The sequence below is a fragment of the Salmo salar genome, chromosome ssa14 (assembly GCF_905237065.1).
Source record: "Salmo salar chromosome ssa14, Ssal_v3.1, whole genome shotgun sequence".
NCBI classification, from domain to species: Eukaryota; Metazoa; Chordata; class Actinopteri; order Salmoniformes; family Salmonidae; genus Salmo; species Salmo salar.
Window position 1 is genome coordinate 3,684,779 of NC_059455.1, and position 26,649 is coordinate 3,711,427.

Here is a 26,649-nt window from a genome sequence, read left to right on the forward strand (position 1 = left end):
TGTCATCATTCAGCCCTGACTCGGTGAAACATAAGATATTACAGTTTTATTAATGTCCCGTTGGTAGGATATTCGTGATCGTAGCTCGCCTATTTTGTTATCCAATGATTCTACGTTGGCTAATAGGACTGATGGTAGAGGCAGATTACCCACTCACCGTCGGATCCTTACAAGGCACCCCGACCTACGTCCCCGATATCTCCGTCTCTTTCTCATGTGAATGACAGGGATTTAGGCTTTGTCGGGTGACTGAAGTAAATCTTACGCGTCTGACTTGTTAAAGGATAAATCTTGAGTAATTGCTGTCCTGATATCCAGAAGCTCTTTTTGGTCATAAGAGATTGTGGCAGAAACATTATATACAAATAAGTTACAAATAACGCGAGAAAACACACACAATAGCACAATTGGTTAGGTGTCCGTAAAACGGCAGCCATCTCCCCCAGCTCCATGACACCCTAAAGACTTTCACTTTGATTATGCCTGCACATCATGGTTCACCAGCAGCCCCAAACATCTAAAGAATAAGCTACCAGCCAAACAAGCTTGTAAGAATTGTAATTAAACTCCCCCCTCATACTCATTTGGAGGTTGAGCATTTTTTTCGTTTCTATCTCTGTAATTGTGTATGTATTTATGTAAAAAATCGGGATCACAATGGAAATAAGTCACTGACATTATTGTATAATCCTGGTCACTTAAAAATCTTTGTGTATATATGTATTTTTTTTTTACTGACAAATGAAATCAATCAATTCAAACTGTGAAGCAGCCAATTGATGAATGGAAAGAGACATCTGCTAGAGACATCTGCTACAAATCACCAAAAAGTTTAATGACATTCAGAGATGGTCAAGCCAAGCCTTCGATACTGGGTAAGTCTACAAGGTAGGGTCGGATGCTTAGCTGTCATGCCTGCTAGCAAGGTAAAGAACAATTGAACAGGTAAAGAGGTATGCTTAGATAACCTATGCAGAAAAATAGGTGTTTCAGGTGTTTTGAAAATGCTAAATTCTCCTACATCCGGAGGAGTGTGGTGTGGGGGCTGTGCTTTGGCAAAGTGGGTGGGGTTATATCCTGCCTGTTTGGCCCTGTCCGGGGGTTTCATCGGATGGGGCTACAGTGTCTCCTGACCCCTCCTGTCTCAGCCGCCAGTATTTATGCTGCAGTAGTTTGTGTCGGGGGGCTAGGGTCAGTCTGTTATATCTAGAGTATTTCTCCTGTCTTATCCGGTGTCCTGTGTGAATGTAAGTATGCTCTCTCTAATTGTCTCTTTCTTTCTTTCTCTCTCTCGGAGGACCTGAGCCCTAGGACCATGCCTCAGGACTACCGGGCATGATGACTCCTTGCAGTCCCCAGTCCACTTGGCCGTGCTGCTGCTCCAGTTTCAACTGTTCTGCCTGCAGCTGTGGAACCCTGACCTGTTCACCGGACGTGCTACCTGTCCCAGACTTGCTGTTTTCAACTCTCTAGAGACAGCAGGAGCGGTAGAGATACTTACAATGATTGGCTATGAAAAGCCAACTGACATTTACTCGTGAGGTGCTGACCTGAGACAACTACTGTGATTATTATTTGACCATGCTGGTCATTTATGAACATTTGAACATCTTGGCCATGTTCTGTTATCATCTCCACCCGGCACAGCCAGAAGAGGACTGGCCACCCCTCATAGCCTGGTTCCTCTCTAGGTTTCTTCCTAGGGAGTTTTCCTAGCCACCGTGCTTCTACACCTGCATTGCTTGCTGTTTGGGGTTTTAGGCTGGGTTTCTGTACAGCACTTTGATATATCAGCTGATGTAAGAAGGGCTATATAAATACATTTGATTTGAGTGAGTTTGGGGGGGGGGTCGTCCGGACCCCCTTCCGTCCATCCTCATGTACTTCGTGTACTACCTCTAAAATAATGGGTGCATGACGCCCCTGCATCCAGGTTTCATTTAGTCAGACTCAGGACAGTTAGACTACATTAAGCCACAGTTAATACTAGCTTCAAACAGATTCACTGTAAACAAACTTTAAATGAGCTGCAAATTGTGAAAGTATCCCTGTTGTGTAGGAAGAGTTGGCCTAATCATCCTACGGATGACAGCATTTGATAAATGCAGTAGGTGAGCTAGGTTCAACTTATTAGGTGATTATTATATAGATTTCTATTTCCTTTGTGTGACCACAGTGTTAATTGTTAAAAAGAAATGTACGAATGATGTTCGTTCGATTCTTTATTCATTTATATAACTTTTTCATTTTCCACAGTGATGGAAATGTAGGACTAGACCTCAATTTACCCCACTTCCTACAGTCATTGCTGGCATTGCATTAGCTACCCTATTTGATGAAGAAATGACAATTTAACTACTTCACAATTTTCCAAGAGAAAACTACTTCATATAGAGTTGGGGTTTCTGCAGACCAATTAGCCTAAAGATAATAAACTGTTGAGAACATTGTGAGGATAGAACCAAACTTTGTGATAGAACCCCTGGTAGAACATTGATTGGTATGTGTCTGAGCATGTACTTTCCAGTCCTTAAGGAAATGTGACTGGACCTCCTCTAAACCAATCGAATGTGTGGATTAGCACCGACAACAAACAAAAGATCGAGGTTAGCCATACTTTTGTCGATGTCTACCAGCTCTAATCATATCTGCGAGATAAATCGTGTCGTATATTTTCAGTTTTTCCTCGAAACGCTTTAGCGAGATGGGTTTTCTTCGTTAAATTTGTCGTTTTATGTGTTTAGCGAATGTCAGATATTGAGCCATTTTTGCAATACGCGTATTTAGTTTGCTAGCTTGTTTTGTAGCTAGCATTAGTTAGCAGCGTTAGCTTTTAAAATAATTGACAGTTTGTGGAGGCGTTTGACTTATAGTTACGTTGTTTGAATCGGTGGCTGACACGCCTTTCTAACTTAAATAAAACCGTTTGTTCGCTATGTCTGGACAGTCATCGGGCTGTGGGTTTCTTATGTCTGTTGTTGTTCACGGAGACTCGGCTCTGAACGAGCAGGAAAATGAGCTCAACCAGCAACTCAGACGGCTCTATCCAGCGGTAAACGAACTTGAAACCCCGCTTCCTCGATCCTGGAGCCCGAAGGACAAGTTCAGTTACATTGGCCTCTCTCAGAACAATCTTCGAGTGCACTATAAAGGTAACTATCTATAACGCGTGAATGAAATTAAATGTGATTGCTAACGTTAGCTAGCGTCATCAGCTTACTTTGCTAAGGTTACATGTCAGTGGCTAACTAGCCGTATTCTTAGCTAGCTACGTTACCTTAGCTAGCCAACGTTCGCAGTTAATCTTAGCAGTTATCGTTCTCAAAACGAATTGACAACACTAGTTGGCTGAACACTAACATTAGCTTGACTTTTGTTAACTAAGTTAGGTTGGTAACTAGGTAATGATCAACAACAATACGCTATCTTGTAAACCAGCTGGCGAAATCCCCAGCCAAAACAAGAACGTTAAGTAGCAACGTTACGCCAGCGAGCTTTCCAGTTGGACGAACTGCAGTCCTAGCTAACAACTGTTTGTCAAAGCTAGCAAAAGTTGATAATTAGATTTTTTTTTAAAACATATTTGACATGTCAGTTGTACCTTGCTACCTAACTGGCTAGCTTCTTTGTTTGTCAGCTGTTTAGCATAGATTGACTCGACCAGGTCCGGAAATAAACATGTTACAACCGCTGATTTGTAATTTTTATACTATTTAACATTCATTTAATTAGGCACGTCTGTTACGAACCAGTTCTTATTTTACAATGGCGGCCTACCCCGGCCAAAACCTCCCGTAACCCTAGCTGATTAGGCTAACTGATTTATAATGGCAGGGCCCACTGCTAGCTTGTTTTCTCTTTTATTTATCAAGGGCCCAGGGTTCACAAATTAATTAATCTACTAGTTAACCTACTAGTTAAATTGGCATACAAATCAGCAAGCTAGTTCTGTCAAGCTGACAAAACAAAAAACGACACCTAAAGGCAAAGCCCTTATCCTGTGTAGGCTGTCGTCTAGCTATAGGCCTATAGTTAGCTGGCTAGCCTAGATATGCTTCTTCAGCATTAGCCATTTAGGATCTGTATTCCCTATATTAGGTAATATTGGTGACAAATACTATTATTCAATCGGTTGCTATGTCATGGTGGATTTTTAGGAAGTAGCAACTAAGTCAATGGCTAGAGTGACAATCAAGGCTCTTGCTTTGTACCTCAACCAACTAAAGGTATCTGAAGTGTGTTTTTTCCCAGTGTTTGATGTAGGCCTACTACATCAAGGTGTAACAGTGTATTTACTTTCTGGGTGTGTAGGCCATGCATTTTACACTTTAAACAATCTCTTCATAGTATGCGATGTGTCTAGAGGACATCATGGCTTTACACATCCTCTTGTGGTTATACAGACCACTGAGGTTATAGTATAAGAACTAGACTATGCCTGACCTTTTGTTTTCAAAGTAATCTATTCGAGTTTGCATATGCCGATTCATGGACCGTTTTTTATATCCGGTTTACACAGCCTAACTTGACATGCGCACTTGATTTCGGTGCGCACAGGGAGCAGCCACGATGTCATCCAAAAACATTGGCAGACATTGGATGAATATAAAATGTTAAAGCTGCAATATGTTTTTTTTTTTGGTGCCACCTGACTAAATTCACATAGAAATGACTTATAGATCTGTCATTCTCATTGAAAGCAATTCTAAAAAGCTGTAGCTCTGTTCTGTGCTCTATTTATATGCTTCATGTTAAGTTTAATTTTTGCATCTTTTACAACAGCTTCAAACAGCTGAAAATACAATATTTTTGGTTATGGAAAATATATTTCAGTGGTTTAGATGGTACAATGATTCTCTACACTAGCTTGTTTTGTCACAAACTGAAAATAGGCTAATTATTAGACTTTAACAACTGGGAAATGGCGGGGGAAATCAGCCTCTGTGACAACTTGAAATAATTCAATGAATGTTTTGTGCACAAAGGTGAGGACTGTCTTTTATTAGGAATTTTCAAATCTGACTTCTATGGAAATTGTCTTTCTGTGCCAGTACACGGTGCAAAACTGTAGGAGCAGTGAACTGTGCTTCTATACCGGAACCCTGGCTCCTTGATGCATCAGCCAGGCAGGCATAGGGCAAACCTTAAACGAACACACTTGGCTGACAACAACTGGTCACTTGAGACTGACACATTAGGACATGTCATTATGTTCACAGGGATGGGTGGGCCAAAGATTATAGATATACTGACAAGATGCATGTCTCTTTGCCCAAACAATGGGAGTCGTTGACCACAAAGCGGCATGGCGGGCTGTCTAGTTCCCGCCTATCCTTTCTTTGTATTGGTGGATACATCTCGTTATTGTAATCCTTTTTTTAATATTCAATGAGGGTTGTTGATTTCAACCACCTGTATTCAATGGCGATGGATGCTCTACTACTAGCCTCATGCCATGAATAGACAACTCCGATTTAAAGTTTTCTCAAAGTTGCCGGGATGTCACGTGTCCTACTTAGCAGTACACTTGTAACCACTTAAGCAATATGAAACTTCTATTAGATCAAATAAACCTCATGTATAAATTCAACAAAAGACAATGTAGTTAATTTGACACATCCGAAATGGCACTGTGGCTGTATTAGACTTCAGAATTACATTACGGGAATACCTGTAGGCTATGCACTGTATAGCCTTACGTATGGATCTGGCAGGACTTGACATGGGGTGCTGGCCCAGGTAGGTTTTGGAAGCCATCTGGGGAGGTCGATCATCCATAATGCTATTTTCAATCTAGGCTATATAATTGATGAGAAAAGTCTGTTCCCAAAGCTGTTAGTTTATGTACAATGTTAACTCTAAGCTGCGCACGTGCGCAAAGCTCCACTGGGACTTCTGCGCAGAAGAAATATCAGCCCACGCAGAGAAGCAAGAGATTGAAGCTCATTCGACTTTCTACATCCCCCCCCGTTAACACTATCAACGTTTCCCTTTACTGTGGCAATTGTGATCGACTCAACACAATATTAGGCACTTTCAATGCAACCTAACGAAACAAACTGTGAGAGATTTTGTAGTAGGCAGAACGCATCAGCGTTGGATTCTATTGCATTGACAGGCACCACTCAGGCTCGTACTCTACACAGGCCCATGCGCCATAACCAATCAGAGCTACAGTAGGCCTATAGGCAGATGTCCATATATGGCAATGGCCCCTGTGCCATTCACTTTGAACTGAACTGTTTAAAGCATGAGTGGTCGTGAGTAGGTGAGCTTGTTTTGAGAATTAAGCGAGAGCTGCATGTAGCCAAGTGTGCACATTTGTTCATATCCTTTGCTAGTTAGTGAGTTATTAGCCCAGTGCTAGATAATTTGTAGTCGGCAATGAGTGATTTGCTTCCTACAAGAGCACAAAATGTGTGTATTTCTAGCAGTCTTTGAAAAGCGAGTCGGGTAAAAAAAAAAAATGTTTTTACATTTATTTAACTAGGCAAGTCAGTTAAGAACAAAATCTTATTTTCAATGATGGCCTAGGAACAGTGGGTTAACTGCCTTGGTCAGTGGCAGTATGACAGATTTTTACCTTGTCAGCTCGGGGATTCGATCTAGCAACCTCTCGGTTATTGGTCCAACATCTAACCACTAGGCTACCTGCCGCCCTTAAAGAGCTTTTTTTTTTTTGTCTGAAAGGGTCAGTTGTATTTTGCATAAGCTAAGTAGCCAATAGGCAGAGGGTAGCATACATGGTCTGATTCTCTGTGATAATGATAATGGAATAATTGTTTTTATAAAGTGGCTTCTTGCGTCAAACACATTTTCAGTCACTTTGTCTGAAGGACAAGTGGATAAACAGGTTGTCAATCACTGCGTGCGTGTATATATATTTTTTTTCTTCCCAAAAGTCTCATGGAATGTAGTCCTACATTGAACACCAGACATTTGCTGCTCCTACTGTAGGCTGAACATGTAGAAATATTATGGGATGCATTTTCTAAATTATTTGATGATGGACAACTCTGGTAAGCCTACATTATGATCAAATAGCCACAGTAGCCTACTTGACCACTGTTAAAATGAACTTAAAGCGGGTACAGCCTGTTCACAGTAAACATGTGCCGGAAGTTGCACAGTTTTCACAACGTTCAAGTTTTCGCTCAGCAAAAAAATGAGGGAACATTGGTTATGTAGATTATTTTGAGCGGGACAAACTGTCACGCAGCTCTCAAGTGGTTGTTTCGTGGAGCAGCTCACAGAAGAACGACTGCGTTAGGGTAGGTAGGAAAGACTTTAAGATTTATTATATAAATAACTTTTTGTGTCGACACCCCTTCAAATTAGTGGATTCGGCTATTTCAGCCACACCCATTGCAGACAGTTTATAGAGAAGGAAAAAATCGAGCACACAGCCATGCAATCTTCATAGACAAACATTGGCAATAGAATGGCGTTACTGAAGAGCTCAGTGACTTTCAACGTGTCACCGTCATAGGATGCCACCTTTCCAACAAGTCAAATTCCTGCCCTACTAGAGCTGCCCCGGTCAACTGTAAGTGCTGTTATTGTGAAGTGAAATGTCTAGGTGCAACAATGGCTCAGCCGCCAAGTGGTAGGCCACACAAGCTCAGAGAACGGGACTGCCAAGTGCTGTAGTGCGTAAAAGTCCTGTTGCAACACTCACTACAGAGTTTGAAACTACCTCTGGAAGCAACGTCTGCACAATAACTTCGTCAGGAGCTTCATGAAATGGGTTTCCGTGTCCGAGCAGCCGCACACAAGCCTAAGATCGCAATGCCAAGCGTCGGCTGGAGTGGTGTAAAGCTCGCCGCCATTGGACTCTGGAGCAGTGGAAATGCGTTCTCTGGAGTGATTAATCACACTTCATCTGGCAGTCTGACAGACTTAATCTGAGTTTGGTGAATGCCAGGAGAACGCTACCTGCCGCAATGCATGGTGCCAACTGAAGTTTAGTGGAGGAGGAATAATGGTCTGGGGCTGTTTTTATGGTTTGTTAAGTGAAATCATAACGCTACAGCATACAATGATATTCTAGACGATTCTGTGCTTCCACCTTTGTGGCAACAGTTTGGTGAAGGACCTTTCCTGTTTCAGCATGACAATGCACAAAGCGAGGTCCATACAGAAATGATTTGTCGATCAGTGTGGAAGAACTTGACTGGCCTGCGCAGGGGCCTGACCTCAACCCCATCGTACACCTTTGGGATGAATTGGAGCAACGACTGTGAGCCAGGCCTAATCGCCCAACATCAGTGCCCAACCTCACTAATGCTCTTGTGGCTGAATGGAAGCAAGTCCCCGCAGCAATGTTCCAACGTCTAGTGGATAGCCTTCCCAGAAGAGTGGAGGCTATTATAGCAGCAAAGGGGGACCAACCCAATATTAATGCTCATGATTTGGAATGATATGTTCGATAAGCAGGTGTCAACATACATTTGGTCATGTAGTGTATCTACCAGTAAATTCTAAGTTAACAATGAATATTTAAACCAGAAATGTACTTTTTGGTCTGAAATCTTTCCAAAGCGTAATTCAGTCATCTTGTGCTGTTTTGAATGAACACTTCTAACGGCTTTCCCAAAACAACCTTCCCAACGGAATGTTGTTGAATGCGAAGTAGGTCGAGCTGGCAGAATGTCATGAGTTGCACAGTATCAGTCGGGTGTGGTGTTAATAAACTCTGCCGTCACATGTAGGCTACACTGTACAGTATAGAAACACCGCTACACAACGGCCTCTTGCTTGGTTCACAATTGAATTAAAGGTCACCAATTCCCTCCCCACAAAAAAAATATAAATAATAATAATAATATTCTCCTACACCTCATTAGTGGTCTCCTAATGTGGGCTAAGCATTGTTGTGGATTAGAATAACCCCCATTTTTTTTTTATTTTTTTTAATTTTTTTTAATGGAATTTATCAAAGTAACTTTTTTTTATTTTTATAGGGCCCTGCTGAAAATCGCTAACAATGACCCCCTTTTTGAGATTGGTGGAGATTGCGCAAATGTATAAAACCAATAACAAAGGCCTCAGAGGTGTTGGGTTAAATGTGGAATAAGATTTCAGTTGTGCAACTGACTAGGTATCCCCGTTCGTGTGTATTGCCATTGATACTGACTTGTTTTGGTTTTTTGGCAGACATTTAGCGGGGCTCCCAAGTGGCGCAGCGGTCTAAGGCACTGCATCTCAGTGCTAGAGGCGTCATTACAGATCCTGGTTTGATTCCAGGCTGTATCACAACCGGCCATGATTGGGAGTCCCATAGGGCGGCGTACAGCATCGTTAGGGTTTGGCGGGGGTAGGCCGTCATTGTAAATTAGAATTTGATCTTAACTGACTTGCCTAGTTAAATAATGATCCAGAGCGACTTACAGAAGCTATTAGGGTAAAGTGCCTTGGCGACTCACACTAAATTCTTCTACTGCGCTATCTTTTGCTAGATACTTGAGTCTAAGACTGCCATCATTGAAGTCGTTTGTGGTGACAAAGGGCACGAGGGGCGTTGTACAAAAAGTAATCAGCGATGGGATCGTCTATAATCAGAGTATCAAAGCCAATGATAATTCTTTTTTTTCTTTTTTTACCCATGTGTGTACTCTCTGGCTCAACCCATCGGCTTCTGGAACAGTCAGACGGCCCGAATGTGTTTGCATTTGACTGGAGCACGGAGTCTGGGTAGCCAGGCACGCGATTACCCATCTTGGGTCCATGAAATGGGGTATCAGCCTACTCCGTGTCACCCACAGAACACAACTGAAGTTTCCACAAATATTAATGTTTTCACTACAACCCCAGTTGTAACTAACCTGATTCCAGCTAATTATTAGAATCGGTGTAGATTAGGGTTAGAGTGAACCTACAGGACGGTTGCTCTCCAGGAACCGGGTTGGAGACTTATATTAGGTTGTGGACTCGTATTAAGAAGCAAAGTGGAAATTTCGGATCGTTGTCACCAACATCTTGTTGCATCTGACCATGCAGACAGAGCTCGAGTGACTGGGCAGGGCTTGGTGTGGGAAGCGCATGGGAATTTATGGAAGGAGAGGGAGTGAGACGACTAGCAAACTAGGTTATCTATAAAAATGGACATTTAACAAAATAAACATTGACTTACCTTTTTTGTAGAAGTAAAAACCCAAACCTGTCCGTGCAGCTGTGTGTATACACTGAACAAAACTATTAATGATACATGCAATAATTTCAAAGATTCTACTGCATTACAGTTCATGTAAGGAAATCAGTCAATTGAAATAAATTCATTAGGCCCTAATCTATGGATTTCACATGACTGGTAATACAGATATGCGTGTGTTGGTCACAGATGCCTTAAAAAAAAAACGTAGGGGTGTGGATCAGAAAACCAGTCGGTATCTAGTGTGACCACCATTTGCCTCGTGTTGTGCTGCATATCTCCTTCACATAGAGATGATCAGGCTGTTGATTGTGGAATGTTATCCCACTCTTCAATGGCTGTGTGAAGTTGCTGGATATTGGTGTGAACTGGAATCTCTGCGCGTTAAAATTGTCATAGATAAAATGCAATAGTGTTCCTTGTCTGTCGCTTATGCCTGCCCATACCATTAACCCCACTGCCACCATGGGGCACTCTGTTCACAACGTTGACGTCAGCAAACCGTTGGCCCAAACTTCTCCAGTGTGCCAGTGGCCATTGAAGGTGAGCATTTGCCCACTGAAGTCTGTTATGATGCCAAACTGCAGTCCGGTCAAGACCCTGAGGACGACGAGCATGCAGATTCGCTTCACTGAGACAGTTTCTGACAGTTTGCATGTGAAAAAGCCAGATGTGGGGGTTCTGGGCTGGTGTGGTTACACGTGGTCTTTTTGAAATACGCTTTTTGTGCGTACAGAACATTTCAGTGATCTTTTTATTTCAGCTCATGAACCATGGAACCAACACTTGACATGTTGCGTCTTATTTTTGTTCAGTATAGTAAAATACGGTATTTCGCCCAGCCCCATGTTGACATTCGTATTGCAATGTACTGCATTACCTATGGATCTTGGGACCATGAAATGTGCGATCAGCCTACTCTGTGAAACTCACAGATTGCAATTCTGAAGAGTTCACACAAATATTAGCTTCAATGCTCTTGTGGGAAAATCACCTCTATTCAGCCTATTGTACGTACTGAACATTCATATTGCCATGTACAGCCTTACCTATTGGGGAGGGGGGATATCCCAATGCTGTTGCTGCTAGGACTGATTTTTTTATTTTTTTTGTAATTTGTTTTTATTATTATTATTTTTTTTACATTTTTTTTCCCCATTTCATGGTCCCAAGATCCATAGGTAAGGCTTTACAGCCCACAATGTAATTCTAAAGTTATAATATCCATAGTGCGATTTTTATTTTTTTGTTTTTTTTTAATTTTTTTAACAGCTCTTTTACGTTTGTGTCAAATTAACTACTTACTGCCTTTATTGAATTGATATAACATTCCAACCTTGTTTAGCATGCTCTACATGGCATTATTCCACTATTTGTATCAGTTTGCCTCAGTTTCAAGGATGACTTGAAGTGATTTAAAAATACATAATCGACCTCAAAAGGAACTAATCGCTCAGCACTAGGGAAAAGGCTTTTCTGTTCACCTAATGCTGAATTCCAATTTCTCCGCTCACACCTCTCGGCTTTCTAGTAGATCTAATAGGTTCAAGCAATATGGTAGTTCTAATTGCTGCCGTCTGATTGGCCAGAGGAAATTTCTGCCATACTACTTATGCCTATACAATTGTTTCAGATCTAAAGCGGTGCCTACGGGTAAGAGCTAGGGGCTGAATTGATTACAGGGTGTCTTGTTTCATTCATGGCATCGCTTGCATCCACCCACAGGTCATGGAAAGACCCCTAAAGATGCAGCATCCGTACGAGCCACTCATCCCATCCCAGCAGCCTGCGGGGTCTACTACTTTGAGGTGAAAATCATCAGTAAAGGCCGAGATGGGTAAGATGGATGCACAGAATTGGGCACCACGCACACATTGGGCTCTACCCACGCAAACCCCTTTTGACTTCACTAATCATAGTCTACAGTTAACATTTTGTTCAATCGAGGTCATCTCATCAGTTTCCTGTAATAGTTAACGATTCTGAGATTAGATCCACCCCCCCCCCCCAACTAATCAACTCTGTCCTAGGGTGTATTCACTAGGAACCAAACGGAACAAAAACAAGAAGGGACTAACTTGAATTTGTCTAAGAAACACACTTTTTCATTTGCGATCCAACTTTTGCTATGGTGTGCACTAATGAACACACCCCTGGTTTCCATTGCTGATCACATCTCTGGACAGTTAGGAATTGACCTTTATGTGAGGGTGTCATGTTGGTATGATTCATGAAATTCCCTTGAGGCGGTTTAGATATCCGTAGCCAGCGGAACCAATACTTTATAACTGTTAACATGCCTGGATCATCACACATTTTGACCCTGCTATCTTTCTGTTTATCAGGTACATGGGTATCGGTCTCTCGGCTCAAGGTGTCAACATGAACAGACTCCCTGGTAAGGCGACTCTGAAAGCTATAGCTTGTGTGTCAATGTTGACTCTGCCTTGGTCTTCGGGTGTGTTGGAAGACTGTTTGGTTTGTGAATTGTCTGTGATGGGGCATTATGTGAATGTTGTCTGGAAGACGTGCTGGTGATGAACATACTCTTGTGTGTGTGTGTTTCAGTGGATTGTCTATTTTTCTTTGAGTATGTATTGTCTGAAACTCATGTGGGTGTGCCCTTAGAAGCCAGACAGGCTGCTTATTCTCTGGCCTGACATGACACCATTGGGACAGGGTCACATGCTGGGGGGGGGGTGTTATCTGGCAGTGCAGGGTGTCTCTCTCTGACACTGGCCTGCATCCCAAATGGAAGACCATTTCCTATATAGTGCCCCACATGCTCTGGTCAAAAGTTGTGCAGTACATAGGGTGCCATTTGAGCTGCATCCTGTAACAGGGCGGGCCCAGCAAAGAGCCACGGCATAGCAATGCAGCACAGTCGTATAAAACAGCAGACAGAGCAGTGCCGGATCATGGCTAAGTAATGGCTAGTTGCTAACTTGCTAAATAAAACTGCTAGTAGCTTTGTGACCCACATAACAGTGTCAAATGTAATGTAGCTAATTCTTAGGAAACCTAATACAGGCATGAGATTTCAAATGAGAACATTCTTAAATTATTTTGACTTTTATAACAGATACCTAATTAGCATAATACACCAATGCACATAATTGTTGTTAGGTCATAGCTTTTAAAAACCTATACTAAAATAAATGTGAGCTTCTAATCTAACCAATGCCATGGCAGATCGATAGGCCTATATTTTACCCAGGTGTAAAACGGATCCTCATCTTCTGCTGTGAGGCTTTTTAATCTGAACGTTTTTAGTTTTTAAGATGCATTGGTGAAGTGTTGCTTCTAGTGTGTGTGTGTGTCGGCTAATGCAAACACATTTCCTCTTTGGGGTTTAATAAAGTACTAACTTATAGAGAAGTGGTACTTAATACTGAAAATGTATAAACACAACAATTTGAGACTTTACTGAGTTACTGTTCATATAAGGAAGTCAGTAAATTATTAAAAAATAAATTCACTAGGCCCTAATCTATGGATTTGACATAACTGGGCCTGGGAGGGCATAGGCCCATCCAATTAGAATGTTTTTTGATACAAAAGAGCTTTATTACAGACAGAAATACTCCTCAGCAACCCCTCCTCCCCCTGCGTGGTTATATGTAGTCTGTGGTTGAGGCCAGTTGGACATACTGCCAAATTCTCTAAAACGACGTTGGAGGTGTTATGTTTTGACAAAAATGCCCATTTTAAAGTAGTGTTTTATTGTTCCCAGCACAGGTGAGAAATATGCTTTTTGTGGATATGGAACATTTTGGGGATGTTTCTTTGTTTTCTCAGCTCATGAAACATGGGGCCAACACATCCTATGTTGTGGTAACAATATACACTGATCAAAAATGTACGTCGAGGCATCTTTCAGAGTGACGACAATGTCTGTGGTTTTTCTCAGGTTGGGACAAACACTCGTATGGTTACCACGGAGATGACGGCCACTCGTTCTGCTCCTCCGGCACGGGGCAGCCCTACGGCCCCACGTTCACTACAGGCGACGTGATTGGCTGCTGCGTTAACCTCATCAACAACACTTGTTTCTACACAAAGAATGGCCACAGCTTAGGTATGGCACATACCTGCTCTAGAACATAAAAATGAATTGAATTAATGCCGTGTCATTCAGTTGAACTTTTTGTGGAGTTATTGGGGGGGATTTCCTAAATTGGACCAAGGTCTCTTAGGCTAGTTCTGGTGGCGTTTGGAACCGGAAAATGTACACACTCTGAACTAACACATAATGCCTGCCCCACCCTTTTATTTACAACATATCACTATCAAACAACACGCCACATGTAAACAAACACATGACACACAATATTGTTCCGTCTCATCCTGGTCTGAATAATTTGACTCGTAAAGGCACATTTCTATACTCTTCTTTGCATATCACATTTCATCCCACCCTTTAATATATTTTAGAGACAACATTTTGTCCAATTGAACATCATGGTTTGAATTGATATGCTGCATCATGCATTCCTGTACCCAACATAGGATCTTCAGTCAGAGATGAAGAAGTGTATGTTGATGTTTTTATCTTCTCTCCTGTACTCTAGGAATAGCCTTTACAGATCTACCGGTAAGTATTATTCCACTGGCCATTTTAGTCTTTTAAAAGCTACATTCTGGGATTTAAAAAACCTAAACGACACCCCTGCCACTTGTTTTGGTCCACAGCTGAGCTGAGGGATGGGGTTAGGGCAATGTAATCCCCCTCATTCATTGATCATACTCTAGCTGCATGGACTAACCTTCCAAGAGATGGTATCACATTTTATTTGTCACATGCGCTGAATACAACAGGTGTAGACCTTACAGTGAAATGCTCACTTACAAGCCCTTAACCAACAATGCAGTTTTAAGAAAAATACCTACAAAAATAAGTAACAGGTAATTAAAGGGCAGCAGTAAAATGACAATAGCGAGGCTATATGCAGGGGGTACTGGTTAGTTGAGGTAATTGAAGGCATGCATATACACTGTTAACTCGAAATGACACAACGACAAGGTTCCAGTGTAGCAAAGTTTATTATACCGTACGAACACACTACAAGGTAGCATTCCACTCTAGGCCCATCAACCACAAGACTCCCTGCGCAAGCTATAAAAAAAAATGCTGTCCATTAAAATAACATCAAATTGATCAAGAATACAGTGTAGACAATGTTGTAAATGACTATTGTAGCAGGAAACGGCGGCTTTTGAAAACAAATTGAATATCTACTTTTATAAGAAACCATCACTCCTGTGTTCCAATGGCACGTTCCAATCCAAGTTTATCATTTTAAAAGGCTAATTCATTAGAAAATCCTTTTGCAATTGTTTGCACAGCTGAAAACTGTGCTAATTAAAGAAGCACTACAACTGACCACCTTTAGACTAGTTGAGGTATCTGGAGCATCAGCATTTGTGGGTTCGATTACTGGCTCAAAATGGCCAGAAACAAAGACCTTTCTTCTGAAACTCGTCAGTCTGTTCTTGTTCTGAGAAATGAATGCTTATTCCATGCGAGAAATTGCCAAGAATCTGAAGATCTGGTACAACGCTGTGTACTACTCCCTTCACAGAACAGTGCAAACTGGCTCTAACCAGAATAGAAAGAGGACTGGGAGGCCCCGGTGCACCTCTTTCTATTCTGGTTAGAGCCAGTTTGGGCTGTTCTGTGAAGGCAGTAGTACCCGGTGTTGTACCAGATCTTCAGTGTGCTTTTCTTTCAAAAACCAGGACATTTCTAAGTGACCCCGAACGGTAGTGTACATGTGGGTAGAGTTATTAAAGTGTCTTATGCGTAGATAATAACAGTATCAGCAGTGTAAAAGGGGGAGGGGGAATGCAAGTAGTCTGGTTCCCATTTGATTAGATGTTCAGTAGTCTTATGGCTTGGGGGTAGAAGCTGTTTGGAAGCTTGGGTTTTGTCGTGGCCTCTTCACAACTGTCTTGGTGTGTTTGGACCATGTTAGTTTGTTGGTGATGTGGACTCCAAGGAACTTGAAGCTCTCAACATGCTCCACTAGAGCCCCGTTGATGAGAATGGGGACACGCTCGGTTCTCCTTTTCCTCTAGTCCACATCATCTTAGTCTTGATCACGTTGAGGGAGAGGTTGTCCTGGCACCACACGGCCAGGTCTCTGACCTCCTCCCTATATGCTGTCTGGTTGTTGCTTGGGCCTACCAGTTTGAACCCTATTTGAAGATAAGCATTGTTTACAACCAACAAGAAAGTAAACATGGATGGAGTAATAAAACGTGATATTTTGGCTTATGATACAGTTGTGCTAATTTCATTTTGACTTTTATACATTAAATTCTTAAAGAATCAATGGGTAAATATCAATATTTTTAAATGAACATTGTACAGCTTCCCAAATCCCAGATTGTAGCTTTAATGTAAACAATGCATATTTTGAATGGTTTTTTGCTGCCTGGGGGATCTGCTATTAAAAAAAAAAAATGTGAAGACTGAGGAATCTATGCCATTTTTAAAGTTCCCAAAAAATGTGCAATTTACATGTCTGCATTTTTTTTTTTGCTGCACTGAGGTGGGGGGGAAGAGTGCTGGCTGCACTGTCCCCCTACCAGCAGAATGACCACTTGTTTGGGGATAAAATACGACTGCTTTAGCCAAAACAATAATCCATTGAGCAGAAGCTGTTGGCCACAAGCCAGCATTCATGTTTCTCTGGGCTCTACGGTGATGTGCGTCAACTCCACTGGAGCTGACCTTTCTCTGTTAGACCATGAAACGGGCTTTGAGAAATCCCTCTGCTGCTAACTCCAGGGTTATGTTCATCAGGCATGAAATGGGGCGGGAACTACCAGAGTATGCCGAATGAGAATGCAACCCAAGTGGTCATGGGGATTGTTTTATTTATTGAATATGCCGATATAAAATTCACATTCCATGACTTCCACTTAATTTCCTCTACTGCTTTTTTTTTGTGACCAACCTTTTATTCAGTTGTCATTTTTCAGAGGGGGGTTACAGGTACAAAAACAATCAAATAAATGCGTACATAAGCCCCCTCCGCCGGGGGCAAATTTAATCGTAAAATGATTCCTTGGTGTTAAACTGTCTGAACAAATTAAATTAATAAATTGGTGGTTCGGATTATGGCATGTCGAGGTCATATTTTTCCATATTCTGCTCCAGTTAATAATGGGTGGGGGTTCATATTCAATTAGTTAAGTGGACCATATTTTTTATTTAAAAAAAAAAAAAAATTTAATCGCTAGCTTTTTAAGTTTTACGGCAAATAGAAATTGTGAGCAATAGTAGCACCAAAGCGTTTAAGGGTCATATCAGTGAACCCCACCTCTTCCAGGCCAATATGAGACACCATATTTGTCACTACTCAGCCATGGAGAAGTTTTTAAAATTGTATTTCCAGGCACATTTTGTCCCATCTTAAAGTTTGGTACGGGTAGTCCTATGTCTTTCCCTCTTTGTAAATTCTGGGATCGTTTACCTTGCCATATACACTGAGTCTACATAACATTAGGAACACAGTCCTAATATTGAGTTGCACCCCCCCCCCATGCAAGTAATGGTTGAGTCTTTCTTGATGGATGGCAAGTTCTGCTCTCAGTACATTGTCTTGGCTTTGGAAAGGGCAATAGGCTACCTGGTCTGAAGAGTTTGTTGAATGCTCAAACACAGCTGACAATGTAAAGCTCTTTTGACTCCAACTCTGCCAGCTAAACTAAGGTACAATGTGTGTGTATATGTATATATATATATCAGTCCGTTAGATGAGGATCCTGAACCATGTTGCCATGTTTTTGTTTATCTGCTCCTTATAAACCAACCTGTCCTGGAGTGTGTTCATTATTGCACATTGTAGTGAAATGTTTTGCAACGGAGAACAAAAAAATGTTTTTTAAGCGGACAAATTCAGGTAGGTCCCTCCCAGTTTAGTTTGGTTCCTAGTGAATGCACACCTGGTATCAACTCGGCTCCTTAACCTATCTTGTTTGTGAAATGATATTATATACACTCACTCTCCAGTTTGTGGTTGAGGCTATATGGAACTTTTCCCCTCGAGTGGTTTGATGAAAATAAATACAAAATAAGATATGTTTGAACCATACATCCAACATTTTAAGAGAATTTGTTTGTGATTTAACAAATCATCTTAGTATATTTCTGTGTCCCCAGCCCAACCTGTACCCCACAGTGGGGCTGCAGACCCCTGGGGAGGTGGTGGATGCCAACTTTGGCCAGCACCCATTTGTGTTCGACATCGAGGACTACATGCGCGAGTGGCGGACTAAGATCCAGGCCCAGATCGACAGGTTCCCCATAGGGGACAGGGAGGGAGAGTGGCAGTCCATGATCCAGAAGTAAGTACCTTCCCTTGTAGCTGTACACATCATCTGCCTTTGCAACTGGTTTGACTTGTATTATTGCCACCTTCTTTAAATCTCAAATTTTCCAACTTGTTTTTAAGTGGTTATTTCCGAGTCTGAACCTCGTATTTCCAAATTCCCAACAGCATTTGAAGGCAGCATATCATTATTTGTTATCTGTATTTTCTCTCTGAGCTGTTATGTTTTTCCCACCTCTTTGTCTCCACAGAATGGTGGCATCCTACCTGGTCCACCATAGTTACTGTGCCACAGCCGAAGCCTTTGCCAAATCCACAGACCAGGCTGTGCATGAGGAACTGGCCTCCATTAAAAACCGACAGAGTGAGTCGTCATGCTTGTGTGAAAGATGGGTTTAGGGTGTGTCCTGTCATTGACTTGTGTATTTGCTTTGAGTATATTAGAATTATATGCTACATTCACGAAATGTAAAAGGACTAGATGGGTAGTTGGCATAGGTGGAGCCATTAGAATATTTCTTAGGGACACGTCTGCCTAGAGGCTAGGGGCCAAAATGGAATTGGCATAGAATAAATGATTGTCCATGACACTTTAAAATGTTGATGCTCTCATAGCCTTGGAGATGAATGGGGAAATGCCATGCCACACTGTCTCCTCCCAATATGTGAATGAACTTAAATGGGATGTGCTTGCAGAGATCCAGAAGCTGGTGTTGTCAGGCAGAATGGGAGAGGCCATTGAGACCACCCAACAGCTGTACCCCAGCCTACTGGAGAGTAACCCCAACCTCTTATTTATGCTGAAGTGAGTAACGGCGAGGGATGGGCAATTTTGCCACATTTAGGAACTGTACCTCGTAAGGGGAAGCTCAGGATATTACATCTTGTTGTTAGATGGTTCCTCACCCTGGAAGTGGTTATAAATTCCTGAACTTACCCTTTAATGGCAAGACTGTACATTGATGTGCAGCCTTGTGTAATTGGTTGTCTGTTGGTATTTCTGTACTTGATTGATGCTGTATTTTTAATGTGGTGGTTGCTGGTTTGACAGTTGTATTGGATAGGCCTAATCTTTGTAACCCTCCCACTGTCTCTCAGGGTGAGACAGTTCATCGAGATGGTGAATGGGACAGACAGCGAGGTGCGCTGCCTGGGAGGCCGCAGCCCCAAGTCCCAGGACGGCTACGCGGGCTCGCCCCGCCCCTTCAGCAGCCCCAGACACAAAGCCAGTGGCTCCCAGGCCTACCTCACAGGTATATGATACACTGAACAATCTGTGGATTTCCCATGACAGCTATGCATTGGTTAGTCACAGATACCTTTAAAAAAAAAAAAAAGCCTTTAACTGGTGTGATAACCATTGGCCTCATGCTGCGTGACATCTCCTTCACATAGTTGATCAGGCTGTTGATTGTGGCCTGTGGAATGTTGTCTCACTCTTCAATGGCTGTGCGAACTTTCTGGATATTGGTGGGAACTGGAACACGCTGTTGTACACTTCGATCCAGAGCATCCCAAACATGCTCAATTGGTGACATTTTGAGTATTTAGGCCATGGATGAACTGGGACATCTTCAGCTTCTACGACTTGTGTACAGATCCTTGCAATATGGGGCCATGTATTATCATGAGGTGATGGAGGTGGATGACTAGCGTGACAATGTGCCTCGTCCTGGTATCGCTGTGCGTTCAAACTGTCATCGATAAAATTCAATGGTGTTCATTGTCTGTAGTGTTTATGCCTGCCCACACCATAACCCCTCAGCCACCATGAGGCACTCTCCACAACGTTAACATCAGCAAACCACTCTCCCATACGGTGTCGTCATCTGCCCAGTACAGTTGAAACTGGGATTCATCCTCCATGAAGAGCACACTTCTCCAGTGTGCCAGTGGCCATCGAAGGTGAGCATTTACTCACTGAAGTCGGTTACGACGCCGAACTGCAGTCAGGTCAAGACCCTGGTGAGGACGAGCGTGCAGATGAGCTTCCCTGGGACGGCTTATGCAGAAATTCTTTGGTTGTGCAACCGAGTTTCATCAGCTGGTCTCAGGCGATCCCACAGGTGAAGAAGCCGGATGTGGAGGTCCTGGGCTGGTGTGGTTGAGGCCGGTTGGACATACAGCCAAATTCCCCAAAACAACATTGGAGGCAGTTTATGGGAGAGAAATGAACATTAAATTCTGGCTACAGCGCTGGTGGACATTCAGCTTATGAAACATGGGAAGAACACTTTACATGTTGCATCTTACGTTTTTGTTCAGTGTATATTCATACATCTGGCTGCGTTCATTAGGCACTTAACAGGCCGAAACAGGAAGGTACCTTTTCAAATTGTCCAGTTTTACATTTTTCTTTGCACAACGTTTTGCTACAGTGTGCCATTATAACCATGACCCTGGGGCGTGTTCAATAGGTACCAAACGGAAGAACACTAACAAACAGGGAGGGACTTGTCCAAAAGGATTACATTTCTTGTTTTGTTGCAAAATGTTTCTAAACCTTATCCATGACCCAGTCCTGGATCAAATTAATTTAGTCAAATACTTTAAGGTGCACTTTATTTAGCTTGCCATTCACCTTTTTGTGTCTTGTATGGTGTTTTTCATCTGACTGTCCTGGTTGCTTCCCAGGATTTGACGGCGGCTGTTGTAATGGGGTGATGTCCAGTAAGGCCCACCCCTCCCCCCACAGTCACAAGCCCTGCCCCCTGGGCCCAGCCCTCCTTGCCCCCGCTGCTGAGCTCAGCTCCCTCAATGGCAGCCACAGCCTGCAGCAGCCCAACGCCAGGTACTGAACATGCACAAGGCTATAATGTACTGAACATGAGCATAAGACTATGAACTGAACACCCTACTCAATACTAGGTAGCTTGTAAACGCCTCAACATGCATCCAACACTAGATAAAATAAAAACCAGTAAATACCAACAGTCTTGCACAGCCTGCTTAACTTCTACCTGCAAAACAAGGTATTGACACGACGTATCACACAACCAAAAAACCAAGGTTTAAGATCGACTACATTGCAGTGGGACTGCGGAAAACTGGATTTACAAATCGGCTTGCAGTCCTAATAACTAATTTGTTATCAATATTATAAGTACTAGAATTCAAATGATACTCCAATGTTACAAGAATGGAAGAATTAAATGCTTTATTGAAATATAAATTATTTTTTGGCGGAGCTAAAGACAAACTAAAGTCTTATGAAGCAGAGACTTGGAAATGTGGTTCTGAGGAAGTGTGATGTCATTAATGTATGAATGTTAAGTCGTCTATTGTTTTGTCTGTCAAATAAAATAGATTAGAAAATCTTTCAAATATATTTTTAAAGATTAGAAATTCTGTCACTGTGCCTCGCTTTTCTGAAACAGATCCACTCAAACACACCTACTGTTTTACCCCCCCAGTACTGATGTGGACATGGAGGTTGACCACTTCACCAACGGAGTGACCGAGTCCTCCTCCAATGGCTTCTTCAATGGCACCTCCAAACACGGAGCCCAGACAGAGGACTGTGACGCAGACATGGGTGAGTGACAGGCCGTGACATCCACATGATAGTTTTAACATTTTGAAGCTATACATTGTTTACAAACGAATGTAAACAATGGAGAAAATCATCTTTTGGGGTTTACGTTAAGACAGTTGTGCTAAACTCATGAGGCATAACTTATTATTCAAGATTCAATGGGTATGTAGCAAAAATTGAAATGATCATTGCATAGATTCCCAGACTGCACTTTTGTTATATTCCGATGTATTAAAAAAAAAAAAAAAAAAAGAGGCTGTACAACTGACATGATTGACTCTTGTGTCTGCGTCTTTCAAACCAACCCTCTGAGTGGCTGAATGCTATGTCCTCGTGTGACGTGCACGTTTGATTGGTTCTGTGTCCACAGAGGTGGAGTCAGCCCAGTCCAAGAGGCAGCTGTGCGGGGGAAGCCAGGCAGCCATCGAGAGGATGATCCACTTTGGCCGGGAGCTCCAGAGCATGAGCGAGCACCTACGCCGGGAATGCGGCAAGAACTCGGCCAACAAGAAGATGCTCAAGGTACTCTCCATCAATTATGTTCAAACAACTTCAGATAAATGGCTCAATGTGATGGCTGTAAAACCTTGGATGTAAATTTTGCTGTGAATGTTTTGCCTGTACGTCACACTACATTACGTCTAACAATGTAGCACTGCACTTAGCCTATAACTACCTCCAATATCTCAAAACAGTATTTCTCTAGCAGTACACTACCACACTGAACAATTTCATAGATTTTACTAAATTATAGTTCCTATAAGGAAGTCACTCAATTGAAATGAATTCATTAGGCCCTAATCGATGGCTTTCATGACTGGGCAGGGTGCAGCCATGGGTGGGCCTGGCTCTCCAGTGGGTGGGGCTATGCCCACCCATGGCTGCATCCAAGGTTTTACAGCCAATCAGAATGAGTTACTCCCCACAAAAGGGCTTTTATTCCAGACAAATACTCCTCATCACCCCCCACCCTCAGATGCTCCCGCAGGTGAAGAAGCCATATGTGGAGGTCCTGGGCTGGCGTGGGTACACGTGGTGTGAGGCCGGTTAGACTTGCAGCAAATTCTCAACGTTGGAGGCAGTTTATGATAGTTTAATATTAATTTCTCTATCTGGTAACAGCTTTGGTGGACATTCCCTGCAGTCGGCATGCCAATTGCACACTCCCTCAACTTGAGACAACTGTGACAAAACTACACATTTTAGTGGCCTTTTATTGCACCTGTGTAATGATCATGCGGTTTAATTAGCTTCTTGATATGTCTGTCAAGTGGATGGCTTATCTTGGCAAAAGACAAATGCTCATGAACAGGGGTGTAAACAAATTTGAGCAAAATAAGCTTTGTGTGCATATGGACCAATTATTATATTTTATTTAAATGTTATTTATTTTAAAAAATTTTAGCTCATGAAACACAGGACCAATACTTTACATGTTGCATTTACATTTTTGTTCAGTGTATGATCTGTTGTCAACTTTTAACTTAGTGTACAATTTGAGGTTACTGTACCTTGACTCACTGCTTCATCTCTCCATTAACAGCTGTTTCTCCAACCCTGCCTTTCCCTGCACTGATTTTTACATTCTTCCAAATTCTTGTTCTTCTTGGCTGTCTTCTTCCTCTATTTGTATGTCCCTTATCTCTTCCCATCTCCCTCTGTAGGATGCATTCAGTCTGCTGGCCTACTCAGACCCGTGGACTAGCCCAGTGGGCTACCAGCTGGACTCTATCCAGAGGGAACCGGTGTGTTCCACACTCAACAGTGCAATTCTAGGTAGGTACACCACCTCTGGTTGTCACTTCAGAGCCTCTCCTCAACCAATTCCTGGGCCAGCAGTCAAGTGTTGTACATCATTGGGGCATACACTCTTGGGTGAATTTTTTATTTTATTTATTATTTTTATTTTTATTTATTTTATTTTTTATTTATATATATTTTTATTTATTTTTTTCCCCAGACACCGATTTTTAAAAGACTAGTCTTGGACTAAGACACACTTTCGATGGATAATCTCCATTGAACATGCTTTTTAGTCTAGAACTTGGCTTAATCTCTCTGGGAAACTGGCCCCGTAAATGTAGCATTTTGATTAGATTAATGCTAATTCTGTATAGGTTTGCGTTGACCGGGGCGTTATCGTTTTCCTTTGAAAATGTTAAGGAATTAGGGAGTGGTTAATTACCAACGTGGTCATAAATGGAAAGTTATCATTTTTTTATTTGAGCCATGGTAAACAAGTTAGTCATTTGGCGGTGTCCATGGCTACTGTTTTGTGTATGTGGAAGTGTTATGCGTTGCCTATGGGTGTGCTATGTGGAACTGACTTGACTTATTTAGTGTCCTTAGTTACTAGGCCCATGTCATGGATATGATGTGTAATGCATTGCTCAATGATGATAGAAATGTATGAATCTCAAAAATTGGTGTTGAATCAGTCTTTTATTGATTTTAGTAAGATGTGCCCACAAAGGCCCTTACAGTTACTCAATCAGCAGTGTCCTTAGCTACCATTTTATTTATTTTTTGTGAGTGTTATGCATTGCCTATGGGAGTGATATGTAGTCCTTACATAGCTGTTTTCTACCCCCCCAACAGAGACTCATAACCTGCCCAAGCAGCCCCCTCTGGCCCAGGCTGTGGGACAGGCCGCCCAGTGCCTGTCCATCATGGCACACTCTGGAAGTGGCTCCTGCGCCTTCGCTGCTGTGGACGATTACCTGCACTAGCCCCCCCACACACAGGTCCCCCACCTTCACACAAACTCAATCTGTATCCCTCCACTCCCCGGGCTAGCCAAGGCTACTTTCAGATTCTCCAACCTCCTCCTGAAGTGTTCACTCATGCATTTTAAAAGCATTGGATTGGTGCAAGAATGCCTGGAAGGAGTTTTCACCATATTCCTCACAGCAGTCCATTCCTTTGAAATCCATGAGGGGGAGTGTACGAGTGCACTCTTTGGGATAGGGTGGAGAATCGGGACGTCGCCCAAGTCTCACAGGAACCCTGATGCAGTCACGAAAGTCTGCCCATGTAATTTTGGTTGATGGGGAGAAGGGGGAAATTGCAAAGACTAGCCAGCTAGTAAATTCACCCCTCTGATCTGTGTGACTGTGGCAAACCATGCAGGATTTTCATATGCCCAAACTACTGTGCGAAGGTGGAGCACCCTGGTCTGAAGAACAAGGAACGGCTTTCCAGTGACCGCATAACACCAACTCAGTCAACATATGTTGACACTCCATTTGCCAACACAAAACGTGGTCCGTTTAAACCCCTGACCAAACCAACCAGGCAAGCCAGGCCCACAGAAGACGTGAGTATTCCGACCCATTCTAGTGCATTTGCACCTGGGTTTGGAGTATGCTAGCCGATCCCACCTCGAGAAACCAACTCCTTGGTGGCGCAAAAGACACACCCAAACCCCATGGCATCAGTGACTGGTGACACATGTGGATTGAAGACTGAAGAAGCCAGTGAGAGAATCTACAGTCCTAACTTTTGTCTTTCTTTAAAAAAAAAAAATCTTGTTTATTTTGGGGAGGGGCAGTAGGTGGGGGAGGGTGGGTAGGCTCTGTTAACACTTCCAGGTTTACAAGGCATGGTGATTTATTATTCTAGCTGATTATATTCTTACTTGCATACACAGTATATTTGTTGCGCGCCGGCAAGAGTGAATTCCACCAAATAATAAAGGTCCCAATCCCACCACTCCTTACTAGTGGCAAGTGTCAGCGTGTGTACATGTTAACATTTTCTTTTAATAAAATATCAATAATTAAATATTTAGCTACCAAAAGAAAGGAAAACATATCTACCCTCAAAGCTTCACACTGAGTGTTAGAATCCTTTGTGGTGTTAGTCTCTGAAATTTTGTTATACTGTGGTTTAAGTTTTTAATTAACCCTGTCCATGGCTACCCCAGTACCCGATCCTGTTTTTTTCCCCCCCCCCCGAACTGCACAGCAGGTCTGATATTTTATTTCCTAATGTATTCATTCATGGCATCGCATATCCTTTAGCCACGAAGAACTCATGAGCCAAAAGCCCTTTCTTGATTTGACTGCTGAGATTGTCTCAGTTAATAAGTTCTAAATGAACGTGTGTCTGTAATGAAGGGCTCTTCAGACTTTTAAATCCCTCAAAACGTTTAGCGGATTAGCCTTGTGTTGAACCGGTAGCGAGCTAGCGCCTAAGCTCTCTTGATGAATGTTAGCCTCCCAGAATAGTTATTGTCCTGGTTTGGGGCTAACCATAGCAGCTTGATGTTAGCCCAGGGCTTACCATAGCTCAGCTTGTGATGGCTAACTTGGTCCAGAACAGGCTTGTGTAAGGTTAACCTTTGCCCCCCCCCCATATTAGCCTTTTCTTAGCTAACCACATCCCAGGGAAGCAAATGTTGGGATAATGGCATGTTTGAGATGGCGTCAAGATTCTGCAGAGATCTTCATAATACCTGGAGAATGGTTTTAACCTTCCCAATTTACTATAATGTTCCTATACTCTGCAAAATCTGCATATCGAACATGCACATTTTCAGGTGTGAAAAGCCCTTATAGGCTGCTTTTGTCAGAACACTTGTCAACAACATCAACCCAACAGAAAGACTTGGGCCGGGAATCAAA

At 42.4% G+C, this 26,649-nt stretch overlaps 1 protein-coding gene across 2 annotated transcripts; it reads left to right on the plus strand.

Moving 5' to 3' along the window:
* Positions 1 to 2,565: 2,565 nt before the first annotated feature.
* ranbp9 (RAN binding protein 9) lies at positions 2,566 to 25,748 on the plus strand. Of its 2 annotated transcripts, none has more exons than XM_014139090.2 (14): positions 2,566 to 3,152; positions 11,876 to 11,987; positions 12,496 to 12,548; positions 14,061 to 14,228; positions 14,722 to 14,744; positions 18,321 to 18,505; positions 18,741 to 18,853; positions 19,186 to 19,294; positions 19,588 to 19,742; positions 21,124 to 21,280; positions 21,867 to 22,024; positions 22,395 to 22,546; positions 23,689 to 23,800; positions 24,623 to 25,748. In XM_014139090.2, the coding sequence occupies exons 1-14, from the start codon at positions 2,936 to 2,938 to the stop codon at positions 24,751 to 24,753; spliced, it is 1,845 nt and encodes a 614-aa protein (XP_013994565.1). In that variant the 5' UTR covers positions 2,566 to 2,935; the 3' UTR covers positions 24,754 to 25,748.
* Positions 25,749 to 26,649: the final 901 nt, after the last annotated feature.

Excerpts from the sequence above, each read along its gene's own strand:
- ranbp9 (XM_014139090.2), top strand. The coding sequence starts at position 2,936 with ATGTCTGGACAGTCATCGGGCTGTGGGTTTCTTATGTCTGTTGTTGTT. Across the intron at positions 11,988-12,495 it reads ATCAGTAAAGGCCGAGATGG|GTACATGGGTATCGGTCTCT; the intron begins GTAAGATGGATG and ends TCTGTTTATCAG. Across the intron at positions 19,295-19,587 it reads AACCTCTTATTTATGCTGAA|GGTGAGACAGTTCATCGAGA; the intron begins GTGAGTAACGGC and ends ACTGTCTCTCAG.